Source organism: Pseudopipra pipra, chromosome 13, assembly GCF_036250125.1.
Source record: "Pseudopipra pipra isolate bDixPip1 chromosome 13, bDixPip1.hap1, whole genome shotgun sequence".
Lineage (NCBI taxonomy): Eukaryota > Metazoa > Chordata > Aves > Passeriformes > Pipridae > Pseudopipra > Pseudopipra pipra.
The window spans coordinates 2,288,847-2,306,433 of record NC_087561.1 but is presented as its reverse complement, the minus strand read 5'-3'; the positions used below and the strand labels follow the sequence as shown (position 1 = coordinate 2,306,433).

The 17,587-nt window shown below is 59.9% G+C and overlaps 3 protein-coding genes across 5 annotated transcripts; 2 read left to right on the top strand and 1 right to left on the bottom strand.

The window, feature by feature from the left end:
- Positions 1–950: 950 nt before the first annotated feature.
- CLDN2 (claudin 2) lies at positions 951–2,371 on the bottom strand. The gene has a single exon (XM_064669617.1). It carries the CDS (start codon positions 2,098–2,100, stop codon positions 1,411–1,413), a length of 690 nt encoding a protein of 229 aa, XP_064525687.1. The 5' UTR covers positions 2,101–2,371; the 3' UTR covers positions 951–1,410.
- Positions 2,303–6,498, top strand: RIPPLY1 (ripply transcriptional repressor 1). Its single transcript, XM_064669619.1, has 4 exons — positions 2,303–5,036; positions 5,299–5,374; positions 5,896–5,966; positions 6,046–6,498. The coding sequence occupies exons 1-4, from the start codon at positions 4,891–4,893 to the stop codon at positions 6,269–6,271; spliced, it is 519 nt and encodes a 172-aa protein (XP_064525689.1). The 5' UTR covers positions 2,303–4,890; the 3' UTR covers positions 6,272–6,498.
- A 64-nt stretch (positions 6,499–6,562) lies between these two features.
- On the top strand, positions 6,563–16,448 carry PRRG3 (proline rich and Gla domain 3). 3 transcript variants are annotated; one of them, XR_010433950.1, is made up of 4 exons: positions 6,563–6,638; positions 9,653–9,694; positions 10,283–10,456; positions 11,370–11,853. XR_010433950.1 is itself a non-coding variant. In XM_064669582.1 (4 exons), the coding sequence occupies exons 2-4, from the start codon at positions 9,688–9,690 to the stop codon at positions 14,723–14,725; spliced, it is 708 nt and encodes a 235-aa protein (XP_064525652.1). In that variant the 5' UTR covers positions 6,563–6,638; positions 9,653–9,687; the 3' UTR covers positions 14,726–16,448. The 3 variants fall into 3 exon arrangements, 2 of the variants coding, with proteins under 2 accessions (XP_064525652.1, XP_064525653.1); XM_064669582.1 differs by lacking the exons at positions 10,283–10,456; positions 11,370–11,853 and adding exons at positions 13,514–13,674; positions 14,186–16,448; XM_064669583.1 differs by lacking the exons at positions 6,563–6,638; positions 10,283–10,456; positions 11,370–11,853 and adding exons at positions 6,905–8,811; positions 13,514–13,674; positions 14,186–16,448.
- The last annotated feature ends 1,139 nt before the right edge of the window (positions 16,449–17,587 follow it).

Below are 17,587 nucleotides of genomic sequence, written 5' to 3'. Positions count from 1 at the left end.
AGGACAGGGAGCCAGAGCAAGGGTGTCCCTTCTGTGGTATGGCAGAGCAGGGGGTTCTCTTGCATCTGGTAGGGATACATCAGATGTGTTAAAATGTACTTGGTCCTTGGTGGGCTGTGGGCCTGGGCTTCCTGCACCTCCTCTCCTCCTGCCATGCCCTGGCACGTGCCCAGCATCCCCCAGTGCCACTGGCAGCCTGTGTGACCTGTTATGCTGCTGCTCCTGTGTAGGGCTGCAGCTACACAGTGTTGTCCCATCACTGCCAAAGGGTTGTGTGGAGCAGCCTTGGCTCCCGCCTGCCCATCTTTTGCAGCTTTCTGATGTCTCACTGGTGGCATTTTCCCTCCAAAAACAGCCCCTGGAAGGACCTCAGGACCTGCCTGTGAGACCCCTCTGCAGCTATGTTGGTGTGCTCAGTCTCCACCATGGCCAGCAGCTGCTTCTGGTGCTTGGGACCATGACTGCCTGGGTGCCAGTTCTCATCTCCATCCTGGGATGGAAATGTGGGAATGCCAGGGCTCCCCCCACCTCCTGTGGACTTTGATGTGCCACATGTTTCCAGGGGCAGGGAATCCCCCTGTGGGCACCCCAGTCCCAGTGACACCTGCACCCTTAGGAGCAGGAAGAGCGGAGGGGTGGGGGGAAGGTGTTGCCTGCCATTAGCCCTTAGGGAGCTCTGCTTGCCCCTGCTGGCACCCTCACAGCAGTGGCACCTGTCAGCATGGTGCCCAGGGACAAACTGTGCAGGGGAGTGACCCTCCTCTCTCCCAACAGTGCTCCCACTTGCCTGGGTTCCTGGGGAGCAAATCCACGAGGTGTGGGGCGGGGGGAGGCAGGCCAGAGCAAGGGCCAGAAGCTCCAGGCAGGCAAGCATAGCCCACAGAGTCCACCCTGCTGGGGGAGCTGCCAGGGCCCCTCCGTGCCAGAGGAAAGCTCAGATACAGTCTGGCTAGAAAGACAAATTTATTGCGACATCTGTTTGCAACCAGCACTCAACCCCCCCAGCAGCGACTCCGTGATGCCCTTGACCCTGCTGTGATGCCTCCATGGCCAGAGGGCTGGTCCCTGGGGCCACAAGCCCACCCCTCCCATACAGATAGGTTCATTGGGGCTGCAGGCTGGGGTCCTGCTGTGCCAGGGGCTGCCTGCGGGCTGGCAGCATAGAGCAGGAAACAGAAGCCGGATTCAGGGTCCTTCAAAAACATAAGCCACCAGCTGGGATCTCCAAGCAGTCACAAGGCTCTCAGGATCCCCAGGGAGAGAGCAGGGTTGACCCCCCCACCCAGCACGTGAGAAGGCTGAGCACAGGTGATGCCGCTGTGTCCTCTCCTCTTACCGCGCTCCCTCGGTGCCAGCCCAGGCGCTCTGGGGAGCTGGGAGAGGTGCCAGCCTGGTTCCCACCTGCAGCTGCTACACATATCCCGTCAGGTTGTAGGAGTTGACCTCACTCTTGGGCTTCTGCACGTGGCTGACAGAGGGCTGGGGGCTCTTGCTCACCAGCAGCTGAGGCTGGTAGGTGTAGGTGTCTGCTGGGTCCCGGGCAGGGCAGGAGGTGCAGAGGATGAAGCCACCGACGAGGGAGAGGAGGGAGGAGATGATGCCCAGGTAAAGAGCCTCCCCGAGCTCGAACTTCATGCTGTCGGGGAGCACGGGGTTGCGGAAATCCCGCAGCACCACGTGGATGTTCCACACCAGCGGGATGAAGCAGAGCAGCCCCCCGAGGATGAAGAATGCGCCGCCCGCCACTGCCACCCGGTCCTTGCCTGGCGAGCCCTGGTTGAAGACAGTGCACCTCATGCCCACGATGGCGAGGAGGCAGGCGAGGGAGGACACGGCACAGGAGCTCACCATCAGGGCTTGAGCCGCCTGGATGTCGGCAGGCAGGTTGAGCAGGGAGCTGTAGATGTCACACTGGGTGATGCCCGTGCTGTACGTGGCGCACTCCATCCACAGCCCCTTGGTGAAGCTCACGGCTGTCACGATGCTGGAGCCGATGTAGGAGCTGGTCTTCCAGCTGGGCAGCAGCGTGGCCGTCAGCGTGCCGATGTAGCCCAGGAAGGCCACGGTGTAGCCCAGCAGCTGCAGCCCCATGGACACCATGGTGGGGGCCGGCTGTCACCTACCCAGGGCTCGCGGCTTCTTGCCCAGTTCCCTCCTGTGTGCTCACGTTCCCATGGCCCTGCGAGGAGCTCCGCTCGCAGCGCTGCAGCTCCACCCCGCTCCCGGGGCTGCTGGTTTTGTGAAGGGTGGGAGCTGCGGGGAGTTACCTGCAGGAGTGGAAAGCAATCCCTCACAGATTAACGATTGACCCAAGCCCGTGGAGGAGCGCCAAGCGCCCTTTCACCTCTGCTATCTCCCCAGCCAGGCTTCAGAGGCAGAGCAGTGCTGCCCAGGAAGGACGCCAAAGCCCTCCCCTGCACTGACGCCACGGGCAGGGATGGAGAGCCAGCTGCTGGTGGGGGGAAAGTGCCCACACTCTTCCTGGAGGTCCCTTGTCTCCTGTGATGTCCCAAGCCGAGGAAGCCAAACACTGTTATTTGGGACTTCAGGTGGTGACCCTGAGGCTTTCCCAGCAGAGGAAGAGGGATGGCACCTCCTCCCCATCTGCAGGGGCTTACCCAAGGCATCTGCAGTCACCCACAACCCACCCCAAGCTGCTGAGGCTCCACTGGGACAATGGGATGTGCCCATCTGAGGTTGAACCATGGATATCAGCCTTTCCACGCTGCGGGGGACAACGATGGAGAGGGATGCATATGACAGTGACACCTGCATCCCTGGGACAGCCTGGAGGTCCACGGAAGGCAGAATCACATCATGGCAAAGCAGGCTTTGGGGATTCTTCTAGGAAGCACCCCAGCTGAGCAGGGTGACCTGTCCCATGGAGGGGTGAGCACAACGGGGTGCAGCTCACGCTGTTTTTTTTCTGCCTGTGCCACCTCCTGCCCACAGCCCTGCACGTGGGTGTGGGGGTTGGCAGAGGTGGTGGAGCGAGTTGGTTTGTTTTCCCTCTGCTTTGTTTCAAAATTCCTCCTCCTTCGGTGCCTTGCGAAACCAGACTGAGCCCACACCGCCCTGGCACCACCGCGGCCAGTGGCCTCCGTGTCACCCCGGGAACGCTCCTGGCTGAGCGTGCTGCCACCCCCCAGGGCCTCTGCTCCGCTCCCTGTCCCCCTGCTGCCACCCCAAATGCTTGGCACCAAAGTCTCCCAACTTTCTGCCTCCTCTCCTGTGCACTAACCAAGCCCTCCCGTGCCGTCCCAGGGGTGTTGCTGGAAAAGAAACGCCTGGGGTGCCCAGGGTGATGGCAAAAAGGCCCGGGAGGGCTGTGCCGGGGCTCTGCAGTACTTACGGAGGAGCTGGAGGAGCAGTGCGGGACCGAGGGCGGCTGCAGCCGGGGGTCACCCAGGACTGGAGGCGGCTGGTCGGGGCAGGGTGAGCAGCCGGGGGGGATCAGGGGCTGCGAGTTGTTTAGCTACAGCTTTGCAAAATCCACCTGCAAATCTCCGCCTGGATCAGAGGCTTATTGCAGATCGGAATTAAACCCCTTTGGCGTCGGGAAGGATTGGGGAGCTGGGATGCCTTGTTTTGCTTGTTGTTTATGAATTATCAGGGCAGGTAACTGGCTCAGGACTGACGCTTGCTGTCACACTTCTGGCCAGCCTTAGTGGCTGGCAGGTGACTGTGTGCCACCATCTGTGTGCCCACTCTGGGCTGGGCTGCCTGTGTGGGGTTGGAGGGGCAGTGAAACACCAGCAGGTTCAACTCCACATGCCTCAGAGTAAGCCTGGGCTGTTGGTTCACTCTGCCTGGCCCTGCTTGTCCTCCCCGGGGTTTGTTGTTGTAAGACTACTGGCCCAAATGAGGAGCAAATGGAGAAGGTAATGAGGGCTGTGCTGTCCCCGTGCCCCCTCCTGCTCACCGGCTGCCACAGATGGAGAGGGGCAGGGAGGGCCCCTGGTGACAAATTGTGCTCAGAGCCGAGCAGGGTCCGGCCGGCGTTTGGACAGGGGTGTTTGGATGCTGATAGCAGAGCTACAGTGGGGACCATTTGCTATTTTCTTTACTTGTCCCAAACTGAAACATTCCCGGGAGCAGCAGGTGACCTGTCTGTCAGTGGCACTTTGCCTCGAGCACTTGGGCAGGAGCAGTGGGCAGGGAGGGGATGGGGGGCAGTGCTGAGGGGTATCAGCCTTGCACCCTCGTATCAAGAAGTTTTTCTGTACCTCCCAGTGTGGTCTCAAAATGCCAAAGGAGAGGGCAGGAAGAACAGGCTAGTGTGTGCTTTCCTCAGCGTGGGGAAATGGGACCTGGCAGCTCCTTGGGACAATGGGCCATGGATGCCTGAGCAAGATCACTGCCTTGCCTCTGCCTGGGGTCCAGCCCTGCCACCTGTCTTCCTTCCCTGTCCTCCCTTGCTTATCCCATCACTTGCCTCCTGGCTGCTCTGTGCTTGCCTCCAATGCAGCCCATCCCACTGTTCCCATCTTGCCTGTTTTACTGTCCCCATCACAAGCCCCCCACATTGTCCCCATGGCATGCCCATCATGCAGTCCCATCTCATGCCCATCATGCTGCCCCAACACTCTCCATCCCTTCCCCCTCCCTTATGTAAAGGGCTACAAAGAACACTTAATCATCCTTGTTAATTGTCTCTGCTCTCCCCTGTTCCCCCCCTGGGGATTTTCTCACGAATGGTGTCTAACTTTTCCCTTGTGTGTTTTGCTTTTCCACCAGAGATGCAGCCCCTCCGCCCCCAGGCCCCCCCCGCCCTCTGTTTACACAACTGGGACAAATTTCACACCGCAGGGACTGCTGTCCCCACACCCCCAAGTCCTTTGCTCCCCTGCCCCAAAGAATTTGTGAGTCACCGCCGAGGCAGGGCTATAAATGTGTCCTCACCGAGGGTCTGCAGCGTCAGAAGGGACAGTGTCTCCTGCCACCATGCAAGCTGCTGCCTGTTGCCTGCCTCCCCACGGGCTCCGGGTGCCTGTGGCCACTGCTTGCCCAGCTCTGGGGCTGGAGCAAGGGGGAAGGTACTGCGCTGCCCGGGGGGAGGGGGGAGGCCGGGTGTGCATGAAGGGTGGGATGGGGAAGGCTCCAGCTGGGTTTGGGTGAAGGCTGCGCTGGTGGGGACCCCTCTGACCTCAGCGGCCACGGGTGGGACAGAGGGTGCTGGCACCCGGGCAGGGGCTGATCGGGGGGGTGGGAGACTCTGGGGTCGTGGTGGGAGGGGCAAGGCAAAGGGGAGCGGGCCAGGGTGGGCGGCTGTCGCGCTGAACCTGCTGTCTCACCCAGACCCCTTCCTCTCTGGAGACCGTGGCTACCCCGAGCCCAGGAGGGACCCGGGAGGCGGCGGGAGCAGACGGACCCTGTGAGTTTGACACTTCCCTACTGTGTCTGTCCCCGTGTCCCACAGGTTGGGGTCCCTGTTAGGCAGAAAACCAGCCTCTCTCCCCGGAGTCCTTTCCCCCAGAGTCCCTCGCCGCCGGCACTGTTGCACTGTGGTGGTACCGTGCCCACCTCCCCTGGTGCATCACCCCGGTGCCCCACGCCGGGGCAGGGACAGGCTGATCCCCCGGGGGGCCACGGCCAGCACAACCCCCCCAGCAGCCTGAAAGGGCCGGCTGTTTGCAGCCCGGGCGGGCATTCCTCAGGGGGTTAGCGGGATGCCTGGGCACGAGCTCCTGAGCACGGGGGGGAGATTACCCTGGCACAAAGCCTGCCTCGGGGCGGGGGGAGGGAGATGCCAGCTTCCTTTGCGGGGATGTGAGCGCCCCAACTCAGGGGGGATCTGCCGGGTCTGCGGGGGGGGAGAGCGCAGCCCCTGGTGCCAGCTGGGTAAGGGGGGAGCAGGAGCCACTGGACAGGGACCACCCGGCTATGTCTCCTCAGGCTCAGACTCGGGACGCAGTGAGGGATGGCGGCCCCGACAAAGCGCTGTCTTTCTTCCGGCACCCGGTCAGGTAGGAGCCCCGGCACGGTGCCCCGGGGGGCGTGGGGCCGGCGGCGGGCGGGGGGCTCACCCCGGCTCTTCCCGCACAGGCTCCTCTGGCCCAAGTCCAAGGCCTTTGACCACCTGTACGGCGTCGGGGAGAAGCTGCTGGAGAACTTCCCGGTGCAGGCCACCCTCTGCTTTTATGAGGACTCGGGCAGCGAGGAGGAGGAGGAGGAGGAGGAAAAAGAAGAGGAGGAGGAGGAGGAGGCAGGGGATGTGACAGCGGGTCTCTTGCCGCAGGCTGGCAGCGCCGGCCCCGGCAAGCCGCTGTGAGACGGCAGGCAGGGGCAGGCGGACCCTGCTGCGAGCGGAGCGGGCACAGACCCCGCCCGGGGCTCTCCGCCCGCCCCCGGGGCCGCGCCCTGGGCTGTGCGGGGACCGCGCCACCGCGCGGGACTACAACTCCCAGCGGCCACCGCGGCACCGCCCGGCAGCCGCAGCGCGCCCTCATTGGCTGTCGGTACGAGCTGGGCCGGGGTGGGAGCTCGTGGCCCCGCCCACTGCCCGCCTCGCGCTTCTATTGCAGGAGCGGCGCGATTGGCCGAGGGGCGGCGAGGGGCGTGTCGGGGCGGGGCCTTATCTCCCCTCCCTGCCCGCCGGCGGGAGGGAGCGGCTGCGGCGCGCGCGGGGCCGCCATGAGGTACCGGCGGGGTTGGGGGGCGGCGGGCACCGGGCGGGACCACCGGGGATGGGGCTGGCGAGGGGGCTCTGGGCGCTCGGGGAAGAGCAGAGTGGCAGAGCCGCGGGGAGACGTGTCGGTGGGGCGGGGTGTGTGTGGTGGGGCAGGGGCTCGCCCGGGGCTGGGAAGCCCCCGGGCAGGTGAGCTGGGGGTACCCGCCGTGGGGTGACAGGTGAGCTGGGGGTACCCGCCGTGGGGTGACAGGTGAGCTGGGGGTACCCGCCGTGGGGCGGCTCTGGGAGCCGAGGGCGGTGGGAGTAATTTGGAGCTGGGTTTGGGCACGGAGGGGCCGGGGCGGAGGCTGCCGGGGCAGCCGGCGCGGGGAGCGCGGTGGGGTCTGGAGGCTGTTTTGGGAGGACGAGGCTTCCCGTGGGGATCCCACGGTCCCTGTCTGGTGTAGCCTCTTCTCACGGTGGATCCTGGCACGGAAAACCCCCAGTGCTGGATCCAGCTGAGCCGCTGGTACCGCGGCTACGTGATGCCGGCAGAGTCAGCATCCTCCCGGCGCGGCGCGGCACGGGGGGCTGTGGGTCCCCCTGCCCTGGACCTGTGCCCCCCCAGCCTGTCGAGGAGATGCCATCCCCCAGTGTGGACCCCCCAGGCCCGCTCGGGGGTCGGCACCACGCGTTGCACCGTGTTTTCCCGGCACGATTTCCTCCTCTGGCGTCGGTGACGGGAGCGGGGGCGGAGATGGGGGAGCCTGGGGGAGACACAAATGTGCGACTGCAGCATCCTCACTCCCATGGCTGCATCCCTCGCGCCTCCTCACGGTTGCCTTGGCAACCTCCTATCGATGGGGTATTTATAGAGGATGGGAAGCCGGAGGGGGGGACCGGGAATGGGTGGGCGTCTGCTGGGTCAGCCTCCAGCTTCAGGCTTCTCTCAGCCTGCGTGGCTGTGTGGGGGCGGGAGGGATGCTGCTCCCCTTGGCGTCAGCGTGTGTGGTGCTCCAGCTTTTCCTGCTCGCAGGAGCCGGGGGAGGTGGTTGAGGAATTTGCACGTGGAAATAAAAATAAGTGTCTGGGATGTGTGCCCTTCTCACCGGCATCGCTCGTGCTTCTGGGCTTGTGTGGACCTGCCTTATTGTTTGCACTTGGAATAAACCACCCCTGAGCTCTGACGCTGGGAGCGTTGACACAGATGCCTGGAAAAAACTGAAAGACTGTAAATTAAATGAAACTATGTTAAATTTGTGGCCTGATGAATGATGTGGGTTATGGAGCTGGGGATCCCGACAGATCCGGTCTTGAATATCCTCATTTCTGTGTCTCTGTCCTCCTGTCCATCATAGAGGGGGAATGCCCATGACAGCGAGCGCTTGTGTGGGAACTGTGGCATGTTCTCTGTGCTGTCCCTTCTTTTATCCTGGGGGTTTGGGTCTCTTTTTAAAAACCGATGACAATAAAAGCGGGTCAGGGGGTCCCTGCTTAGAGCTGACACATCCTGCCGGGGAATGCATGAATCCAGGGGTCTGTGGGGGAATCCATGGATCTGGAGGGCAGTGGGAGAATACATGAATCTGGAGGCCTCTCACATCCTCCAGGAGGGCTCACAGAAGCAGGGCTGGGCTGGGGGGCATAGGAGGCAGCAGACCCCTCCTGTGCAGTCCTGATGCTCTCCTGCTTTCTCTCATTCTTGCTTCAACTCCAATCTGAGCTTTGCAAACTGTTGGGAGGAAACTGCTTTCTCCCTCTGGAGACAGGTCCAGGCTTGCTTGCCCTCTTGCCACTTATGGTGTAGGAACCTTGGAAACCACGGGGAACCTGATGTTGGCAGAGAGAGGTGCTCCATTTACTGGAAGGTGGCTGTTGTGACGTGTGGTGCTCCTGCTGTGATGGTGTGTGGCACCAGCCCTTCTGTGTGTCTGAGTACCTGACTTTTATGTGGGAGGAGAGCTGTGTTTCCAGCCCTGCTGACCCCGTGGATGGCTCTGTGCTGTCCCTGGCCTCACTCCTGCTGAGCGGACCCAAGGGCTTTTGGAATAACTGAGTATCTGAAGTCCTGGACCTGAGACCAACATGTGGTTTAGTTCCTGCTGTTTCTAACTGTGTTTGCTCCTTCATCCACAATAGATCACTGTAGAAGCTGTCTCCTGACAGAGTGGTGGCTTTGCCACAGCAAGATGTCACATGAAGTGAGGCTTAGCCCAGGGTTGTCTGATCCATGGGGAATTGAGCACAGGGAGAAGGCAAAGCATGAAAAACAAGTAGATGACACTCCTCCTGCAGGCAGAGAGGAGTATCCTCTCCTTCTGCAGGGCTTTGCTTCACTCTTGTGGGGTTTTGTTTACTATAGTTTTGCTCTTTAAGTAAAAAAGGTGCTTTTCCAGCTGGAGAGCTGCTGTCCTGGGCATGCAGGGAGCTCTGTCACTCTTGCTGTTGCCCTTACAGAGGCCCAACAACCTTTAGGAGAGGCATGTCCTTTTCTTTCCTGCTGTGTACTCAGCTTGATGGCAGTGGAGCAAACTGTGTGGCCCCATTTATTGCAGATTGTGGGTAGGAGTTGCAGGAGTGAGAACTGGCACGGCTGTGACATTGCTCTAAAACAGGACGACTGCTTTACCTGTATCCATCAATCTCTTGTAGAAGGGAAGAGCACCAGGCTGTTCCCAACAGCTTCTGACACGGCAAGTCATCGTGTCTGCTGATGAGAAATGTGGTCTCTCCTTCATCCAGTTCTTCCCTTCCTACTTTGCACTGAGCTGCTTGGGCAGGGCCAGTGGGCTGGGCCCTGGTCCTCCCTGGGCTCCCAGCACTCCAGGAGCTGAGGGTCCCTGAGCCCCTCCAGCCATGCAATGAGTGGGGAGGCAGCTGGAGTCCTTGGCTCTCTGCAGGGGCACTGCTTAGCTGGGATCTGTCCTGGGTCCACCAGTCAGCACCCTGCTTTCTGCATGAATCTGACTCTGGGTGATGGAGGTCTTGGGCTTTTGGGGGTGATTTAATCTGTCACTGACTGTCCCGTTTTCTTCCCTGCAGGTAGGCAGGAGCCCCCCGTGGCCGAGTGAGGCAGCATGGCAAGTAAGTGCTCCCCAGGCAAGATGGAGAGGTGGCAGTGGTGCTGGAGAGGAGAAGGGGGATGTTTGGCAGCCATCTCTCAGGGAAGGGGGTGCCTGTGCTTTTTGGGGGGTGTTATCCTCTATGGGGAGCTGATGCCATCAGCTGTTACCCCTGGATGAGGTCTGAGGTCCGGCCTGACTTGTGCTTCTCTCTCTCCTCTGCAAGGTGGGAGTCGAGAGGAGGTGCTGAAGGTCTGACCTCTCTGGGACTACCCAGAGGCCACAGCATTTCTTTCTGTGTGTGGTGCTTGCTGTGCAGGACAGGCCTCCCCGAGGCTGTGTGGGCTGACCGGCCCCTCCGCAGGGGCTGCCGGCCTGCTCTGGCACCTCCCAACAGCAGAGCTGCCACCCCACCAGTGCCCACCCAGGGGGCCACACTGCCCTGGGGCCTGTGTGCTGGTGGCACTGGGGCTCTGCGTTCCTGTGGATGTGGCACCCCCAGAGGAGTGCCTGGACAGCGGGGCTGAGGCTGGCGAGGGTGCAGGGTGGAGGATGGCGTGTGGGCTGTTCAGAGCCAGGCTCAACCCTCCCTCCTCGCTCTCCTGGGCAGCCTGTGCGGAGGCTGCGTGCAGCGTGTGCTGGGAGCTCAAGGAGCATGGCAGTAGTGAGTGGAGAGACACAGAGATCTGTCTGGGATCTCAGGATTTGCTCGGAGTGTCGCTGGAGCCAGCGGTGAAGGTGGAGGCAGTGTCCGTGCTGAGGAGGAGGACCCCAGGGATGACAGGTATGCCTTCTTTCATTATGTGTGCTGTGCTGGGTGGGGGAGGGAGCAGAGATCTTCAGGCAGTGTTTTTAAAAGGCTCCTTTAATCTCCAGTTAATGAGGAGGGTGCCCAGCTGGGTCCCTGCCTTCCTGCACTGCTGCCTTTTCTCCCTCCCAGAGCTCAGGGGCTGGCTCACCAGCATTTCCTGGTTGTGGAAGGTGTCCCCTGTGGTGGCAGTGTCCCCTGCCAAGTCAGCCCTTCACGGTGACCCTGACGTGCAGGAGGGGGATGTGGTGATGAGCCTGTTCCCCATCACATGCTGTGCAGCAGCGAGCAGCCCCGTCTGTCCCTCTGCAGGCACAGCTGCGTGTCCTTCTCCAGAGAAACAGCCCTGGGGGTTCCCCCAAGCTGGGCAGCCGAGACGTGGGCTGGTGTCCACCAGGGGCCATCAGCAGCCCAGGAAAACCAGCAGGAATGAGGTGAACCCAGCCCTCAGTCCTGCTTCCCCCGCCTAAAACTCTGATCTTTCCCGAGCACCGGTTCTCCAGCTGGTGTGGGGAGACCTGGAGAGGCACAGGGGGTCAGTGCTGAGGGTGCTGGGCCTTGGGAAGTCCCCTCCGCCCTGGGGCTTAGGGACAGGATGTGCTCTGCTGTCTGCTCTTCATGTCAGTTGGGGATCCAGGTTGGGGATGAGAGGCTCTTGTTTCCTGAAGGCCTGTGTGGTTTTCCTGCTCTGGTCCCCAGGCACGTGGGAGCTCTTTGCACTCTCCATGTAGCAGAGGAGAGGGAGCAGTGACTTAGTTTCTGCTCTCCTGCCATTTGTAGGAAATTGCATGTGGGGAGAGACACACCCCTCTGTCACAGCATGCTTAGAGTTGGGACACTGCTCGTGATACCTGCCTGCCTGTGTGTCTGTTTTTATTTCCCACCATAGTGGCCAGTTCAGCACAGCAAAGCAGGGAAGGGGTCAAGTGACCGGTGTCTGCAGGGATGGAAAGCCCTGACAGTGAGATCTGCAGCCAAGCTTGTTGCTCCAATGTGTGCTGAGGAAGTTGGAAAGAGTCTCAGGCTCAAGTGCTGAGGAGGGGAGAGTTCACACCGCAGCCTGATCAAGGTGGGAGGCAAAGGAGGTGAGGCCAGACTTCTCCAGCAAAGGATGGGACATTTGCAGAATGGGTGCTGTCTCTGTAAAATTTCATCTTCTTCTGGAAAGGCTCAAGAGGAGGTCGGCCTGACAGCCTGCTCTCTCTCCAGCCAGGATAACCCTCCTCAACTGTGAAAGCCAAGGCAAGCTGATCCCTGCCTGCCCTTCTGTGAGATGCCTTCTGTGCCTCTTGAAAATGCTTTTTCGGTTATCCTTGTAAAAAAACAAAAAAACCAAAAAAAAGGTTTGCATAATAAAGTCGATTCTGAGGGAAGATCTGTGACTCACATCATTCATGCTGCTCTTCATTCACACCTCAGTGGTTCAGCCTTCTGCAAACTCTCTCACTGAAGCAAGGCATTAATAAATCACGAGGGGAAAATGCACCTACACAGCACAAAAGGAGCACAGTGCCTCCAAGCCCAGGATGGTGTAGCACAGCAGTAGTTGCCTCTCACACCATGATCTCATCCCTGTTGATATTTACAAATACTCTCACAAACACCTTGCTGTATTGTTTTAGGAGCAGGATATGTGGAAGGTAAAGCAGAAGGAAAACTGCCTTTCTCCCTGGCAAAAGGCTCCTAAGGAAAGAAGTTGGTAGCTTTCCACTGTTGTGTTTGATCTTCACTGAGATCCTTGTTGAAGGAGTATTTCTGTGTTAGCACCAAGCTGGTCACATGGGAGACTCCGTGTGTCCCCCTGCCTCCTTTTCCTGCATCTTTGATGCTGCTGCTCTGTGAATTGGTTCACCTTGTTGATCCAATGGAAGACTAAACCTGAGGGTGAAAGAGGTAAATATGTTCCTGTGGATCAGCCAGCTGAACCAATTCATCTTTCTCAAGGGAAGCAGCATGATTTTGTGGCGTGGTGGGAAGAGATGGGGTCAGCCTACAGCTGAGTGTGTTGAGCTGCATTGTGGAAACACTCACTCCTGAAATGTGTGCACGGGATGTTTGGATCCTGGGAGGATCATGTTTTGTGTGAAGTTTCTGCTTTCTGGGCAACAGCTTGTTTGCCTCCTGTGCTGCTGCAGGTCCTGGTAGGTGCCTGCCTGCTGTGCCCCATGGGGGTCTCCTTCCTGCAGAATATGTGGGGAGAGGCTTTGATGTCTCTCTCGCAGGCAGGAAGGTGCTCTTCCTGCTCACTCTGGCTTCCTGACTGCATGCTCTGTGGGAACACCTGAGGAATCTCCCAGGCTTTGGGAGCAGAGGAAGGTTTGTGAGGCCTCTGCACCAAAACACAGTGGGGATGAGAATGTGATGAGAGGAGAGGCTGTTCAGGCCCCCCTCAGTACCTGAGTCATGACCCCCTGTACTGTCCCCGTATGTTGGGGATGTTTGCTCTTGTTGGCCTGGGAGAAGACACAGTGGTTTCTCTAGGACCTGAGCAGAGTCCTTGAAGCCACCTGAGCCTGCATGACCCCTCAGCAGCTGGCAGCAGGGCCAGCAGCTCCCAGCAGGCTGTCGTGCAGTGAACTGTGTGCTGTGAGTCCCTCTCGTGCCAGAGCCCTGGCTCTCCATCCCAGCCCTGCAGGGTCTCCCTTGCCTAGTGGGATCTCCTTTGCAGCAAAGAGGCAGAAAGGTGAAGTTCGTCACGGGCAGGAGGTTGACAACAAGTATTTTTGGAACCTTCTGTTGCTTCTTCAGTTGCCCTGTGTGGCTGCAGCTGCTGCTTCCAAAGCCTCCAGCACCTCAGCCCTGATGGAAGGGCTCCTGGTGCCATACATCTCTGGGGAGACCCCAAGAGCCCTGTGCCCCTCTGGGTGTGCTGTCCCACAGTGGGCACTCTGCTGTGCCACCTCATTTGTAGCCCTAGGCTTTTGGTGTTGGGAATGCCTGTAGCACCAGGAAGCCAGGTGGGAAAGCCTGGCTGGGCAGAGGCCAGGTATGGGGTTGTCCCTGCTCAGCATGTCTCTGCCTTGTGTGTTGCAGTGTTCTTGGGGGCCAGGAATGCCCACTCGGTCCTGAAACGCTTTCCCAGAGCCAATGGCTTCCTGGAGGAGATCCGTCAGGGCACCATCGAGCGGGAGTGCATCGAGGAGGTCTGCAGCTATGAGGAGGTCAAGGAGGTGTTTGAGAACAAGGAGAAGACGGTGAGTTTGTCCTGCCCTGCTCCCCACTGGATGTGTGAGGGTTCACACTTCAGCAAGCTGGAGACAGAGAGGGAAAGCACAGGGGGAACAGCCTCTCCTTTTGTCCTCTTCTGTCTGCAGGCAGCATGCTGTGGCCTCACTTTCCAGCATGGCTTTCCCTTCCTAGGCCACTGCCTTGGTTGTGCCAGGACACCCCGCCCAGAGCTGCAGGTCAAGCTGGCACTGCCATGGCACCTGGGAAATCTGTGCTGTTGTCCCTGACTCTCCAGCCTGGGGTTGGTGTGAGCTAAATTTCTCCCTGCTTGGTGTGGGGGCTGTTGGCCACTGTTGAGGGATGTTCCCATGACCACCTCTGTTGGTTCCTACAGCACCTCAGGCGAAAGTGGTGGGGGACATCCGAAAAGCTGCCCTTTTGTGGGCCTGGGGAAGGCAGTGATTATTGCTGGTGGTGGTCAGGGGGTGCTTCTCCCACCTGCAGCACATGATGGTTGTTTCTCTGCTCCCGCCACAGATGGAGTTTTGGAAGGGCTACACCAACTCCGTCTACTCTGTCAAGGACCCTGGGCACAGCACGGAGCGCTCTGACGCCATGTATGTGGTGGTGCCCCTGCTGGGAGTGGCCCTTCTGATAGTCATCGCCCTCTTCATCATCTGGAGGTGCCAGCTTCAAAAGGCCACCCGCCACCGCCCTTCCTACGCCCAGAACCGGTACCTGGCCAGCCGGACGGGACGCAGCCTGCCCAGGGTCATGGTGTACCGGGAGCGCTCCCAGAGCCAGGGGGAAACCCAGTACCAGCGGGAAGCCAGCAACCGGGGGGCTGGAGACGGCAGAGCTGGGGGCACCCCCCCCCAGCAAGACAACACCCTCTGCCTGCCAGAGCACTCGGTCTCCATCCTCTCCAGACTGTCCAGTGCCACCCCCCCGCCTTCCTACGAGGAGGTGACGGGCCACCCGGAGAGCAGCAGTGGGGAGGAGACCAGCGTCTCCTACAATGACCCGCCGCCCAAGTACGAAGAGATCGTGGCCACTGCCCCTGCCACGGGCAAATAGCGGGTCTGCCTCCCTCCTGCCTCTTCACACACTCACACCCACCCACCCGCCCTCCCTTCGCCGTGCCTGGGACCCCTCCTGGTGTCCGTCGGGCCCCCGCCTCACCTGTACAAGCTGGTGCCATCACACAATAGCCTTACCCTCCTAACCAAAAATAGCTGTCCCCAGGTGGGGTGAGGCCGGGCTGTGGGGGTGGCTCTGGAGCCAGCCAGCCATCTCCTGCCCCTCACTCCCCACTCACGTAAGTGCTGTAGCAGCCAGAGCCGAGCAGCAGCTTGTTCCTGGCTCAACGCGGGGGTCTCCCCATGGTGCATTTGATTCCTTCACTTCCCCCTCGAGTAGACATAACATTTCCCATGATTAGAACAGCCTCGCTGCCTCCCTGGGCTGCTGCCCAGCCTCGCCCCACGTCCCCACTGGGCCCTGTTCTGCTCAGGGCTCTGATTAGGAGTTGGGGATGCAGGATTGGTGTGGCAAACCTCTGTCCATCCTCACAGTTGGTGTCCACGCTCTCTGTTTGGGGAGATGGTTCTTCCCCGTGTGGATTTGTTGCCAAGTGGGAGTGGGGAGCCCAGTCCATACTCTGGTGCCTGTAGCAATATTTGCTGTCTGGAGATCAGGGAGGAGCAGTAAGGAAGGTGTTCTCCTAGATCCCTTTGAAAAGGGGGAAAGGCTCACGGTGGTCTTGTACCTGAGGTAAGTGGCTTTGGAGCAGCAGAGTCTTTTCCTGATGCTCTCTGCTTTCCCCCTCTGGGTTGCTGGGCAGCTGGAGGTCTGGCTGTGGCAGAGCTGGCCAAGAGGGTCATCTCTGATTCCAAGCCAAACATGGTCCCATGGCTTTAAGTGGTGAGGATGCTCCTTTCTCCTGGAGCGTGGCCTGCCTGGTGTCTGCCCCAGAGGTGGGATTCTGGCACAGGGAGCCTGCAGACAGGCCAAACCTCCCCTCTCCCTACCCCAATCCGCCCTGCCTGACCCCTCTTTTTGGGGTTCTTTCTCCTTCAGATCAGGTAAAGGGTAATGTGAGTACCCCCTCTCCTGGCTCCTCTGGTGGGCAGAGTGCTCGGTGGCCAGGGCTGTGGATGGGGGGCTTGCTGACAGGGATGGGAGCCATGAGACCATGCCTCAACCTGGCCATGCCAGGCGGGAGCAGGGCCAAGCCCTGCCTGGGTGATTGTGGAGCCAGGGCAAGGCAGAGCCGGGTGCTTTGCTGTGGGACCAGAGTATCCCTTTTTGCTGGGCAGCTGCCTTTGGGGTCCAAACAACGGGGCTGTCCTTTCCCAGTCATGTCTGATGGATTAAAATGGGAGTTGTGCTCACCAACTCCCCAGAAACTTCCAGCACTGCCACCACTCGGTGTTCACCCCAGCACCAGTCTCTCCACCAGCACCAAAAGGTTATTGTCCATCCATTGCAGGTGGCCTGCATACTGCTCGGTCCCAGTGATGCTCTCGCAGCAGGTGCCCTCAGCCCAGAGCTGAGACTTGCCCAGCATGGCTTTCCTGGGGCAGGACATGCTGGCACCTTGTCTGTCCGCTCCCCAGCCTTAGCAAATCAAGGTTATGGGGAGACCAGAGCCTGGAAAAGACCGGAGGGAGACAGCAGGGCTCTCTGCATCCTCTGTCTTTGATGCTCAGTCATTATCCCTGCAGTTTGTACTCTGTAAAACTTGGTATATTTCTGTGCAAAAAAAAAAGGTATTTATTAAAAAACCCTCACTGTATAACGGCACAGGGTGGCTTTTTCCCACAGAGGGTGTCGTGGTTTATACCCAACTGCCAACTCAGCCCCACACATCCACACAGTCCCCCCTCGGTGGGATGGGAGAGAGAATCAGAACAGTAAAAGTGAGAAAACTCGTGGGTTGGGATAAAGACGATTTCATGAGTAAAGCTCTGCATGCAAGGAAGGCAGAAGAAGGAATTCATTCACCACTTCCCATGGGGAGGCAGGTGCTCGGCCATTCCAGGACATCAGGGCTCTGTCACACATAGCAGTGACTTGGGAAGACAAAATGCCATCACTCCAAACATCCCCCCTTCCTTCTCCCCCAGCACAGGGGAAATGTCTCACTGGGCACAGCTGGATTTCCATCCTAGGGGGTGCTGGGGCTCGGCTCTGTAAGGCAGCCATGGCAGCTGTGGGACGATGGATGACACCAATACCCTCCACTACGGCACAGGACAGTCCCCAGGGAGGATGGGAGGGTCTCTGGAGAAGGAATGTGTGCTGCTGTGGGGCTGGGAATGAATCCCACGCATCCAGCCAGAGCCTTGGACTTCCCTGGGCATGTGTGCGCTTCTGAGTGAGAGCTGGAGGGTGTCCTGTGAGCCCCGACCAGTGGGCAGGTGAGGTGCAGAGGGTTTTCCTAAGGTCTTTGAGGGGACTGAGGTGCACAGGTTGTCCTGCTGTTCCTCTCTGTGCTCCTAACCCCCTTAGATAATCCCCTTTAAATAGCAAGACTAGGGCAGCGGGGGATTTATTTTAAGTCCTTTCAAACCCAGATTTTACGGTCAGGTCTTGGACCCTGTCCCCATTCAGAAGTGTTTAAAACTGTCTTTAATCCCAAACGGATCATTTTATCGCCGCGGAGAGGCCGAGATTAGCTCCGGCACAGCTCGGCACAGCCCGGGCCGGGGGCTGCGGGGGCTGCGGGCTGGGCACGTCGCGGGGGTCGCGTGTGGGTGAGGACGGGGACGTGGAGAAGATCCTGGGTTTGCTTCTGCCCCCGGCAAGAGCAATTCCACCCCTCCAGCACTCGGCTGAGCTGTCCTGGGGACAGGGGGGCACAGGGAGGGTCCGGGGGGGGACACACACCAGGATGAGGCACAGCCCGTTAATTATCGGCTGCGGCTTTAAGCGCGG

Bases quoted from the DNA above. Each gene is read 5' to 3' on its own strand.
- CLDN2 (XM_064669617.1), bottom strand. From the start codon at position 2,100: ATGGTGTCCATGGGGCTGCAGCTGCTGGGCTACACCGTGGCCTTCCTG.
- RIPPLY1 (XM_064669619.1), top strand. From the start codon at position 4,891: ATGTGTCCTCACCGAGGGTCTGCAGCGTCAGAAGGGACAGTGTCTCCT. The intron at 5,037-5,298 runs GTACTGCGCTGC...TGTCTCACCCAG, and splicing joins GGGCTGGAGCAAGGGGGAAG to ACCCCTTCCTCTCTGGAGAC. The intron at 5,967-6,045 runs GTAGGAGCCCCG...CTTCCCGCACAG, and splicing joins TTCTTCCGGCACCCGGTCAG to GCTCCTCTGGCCCAAGTCCA.
- PRRG3 (XM_064669582.1), top strand. The intron at 13,675-14,185 runs GTGAGTTTGTCC...CTCCCGCCACAG, and splicing joins TTGAGAACAAGGAGAAGACG to ATGGAGTTTTGGAAGGGCTA.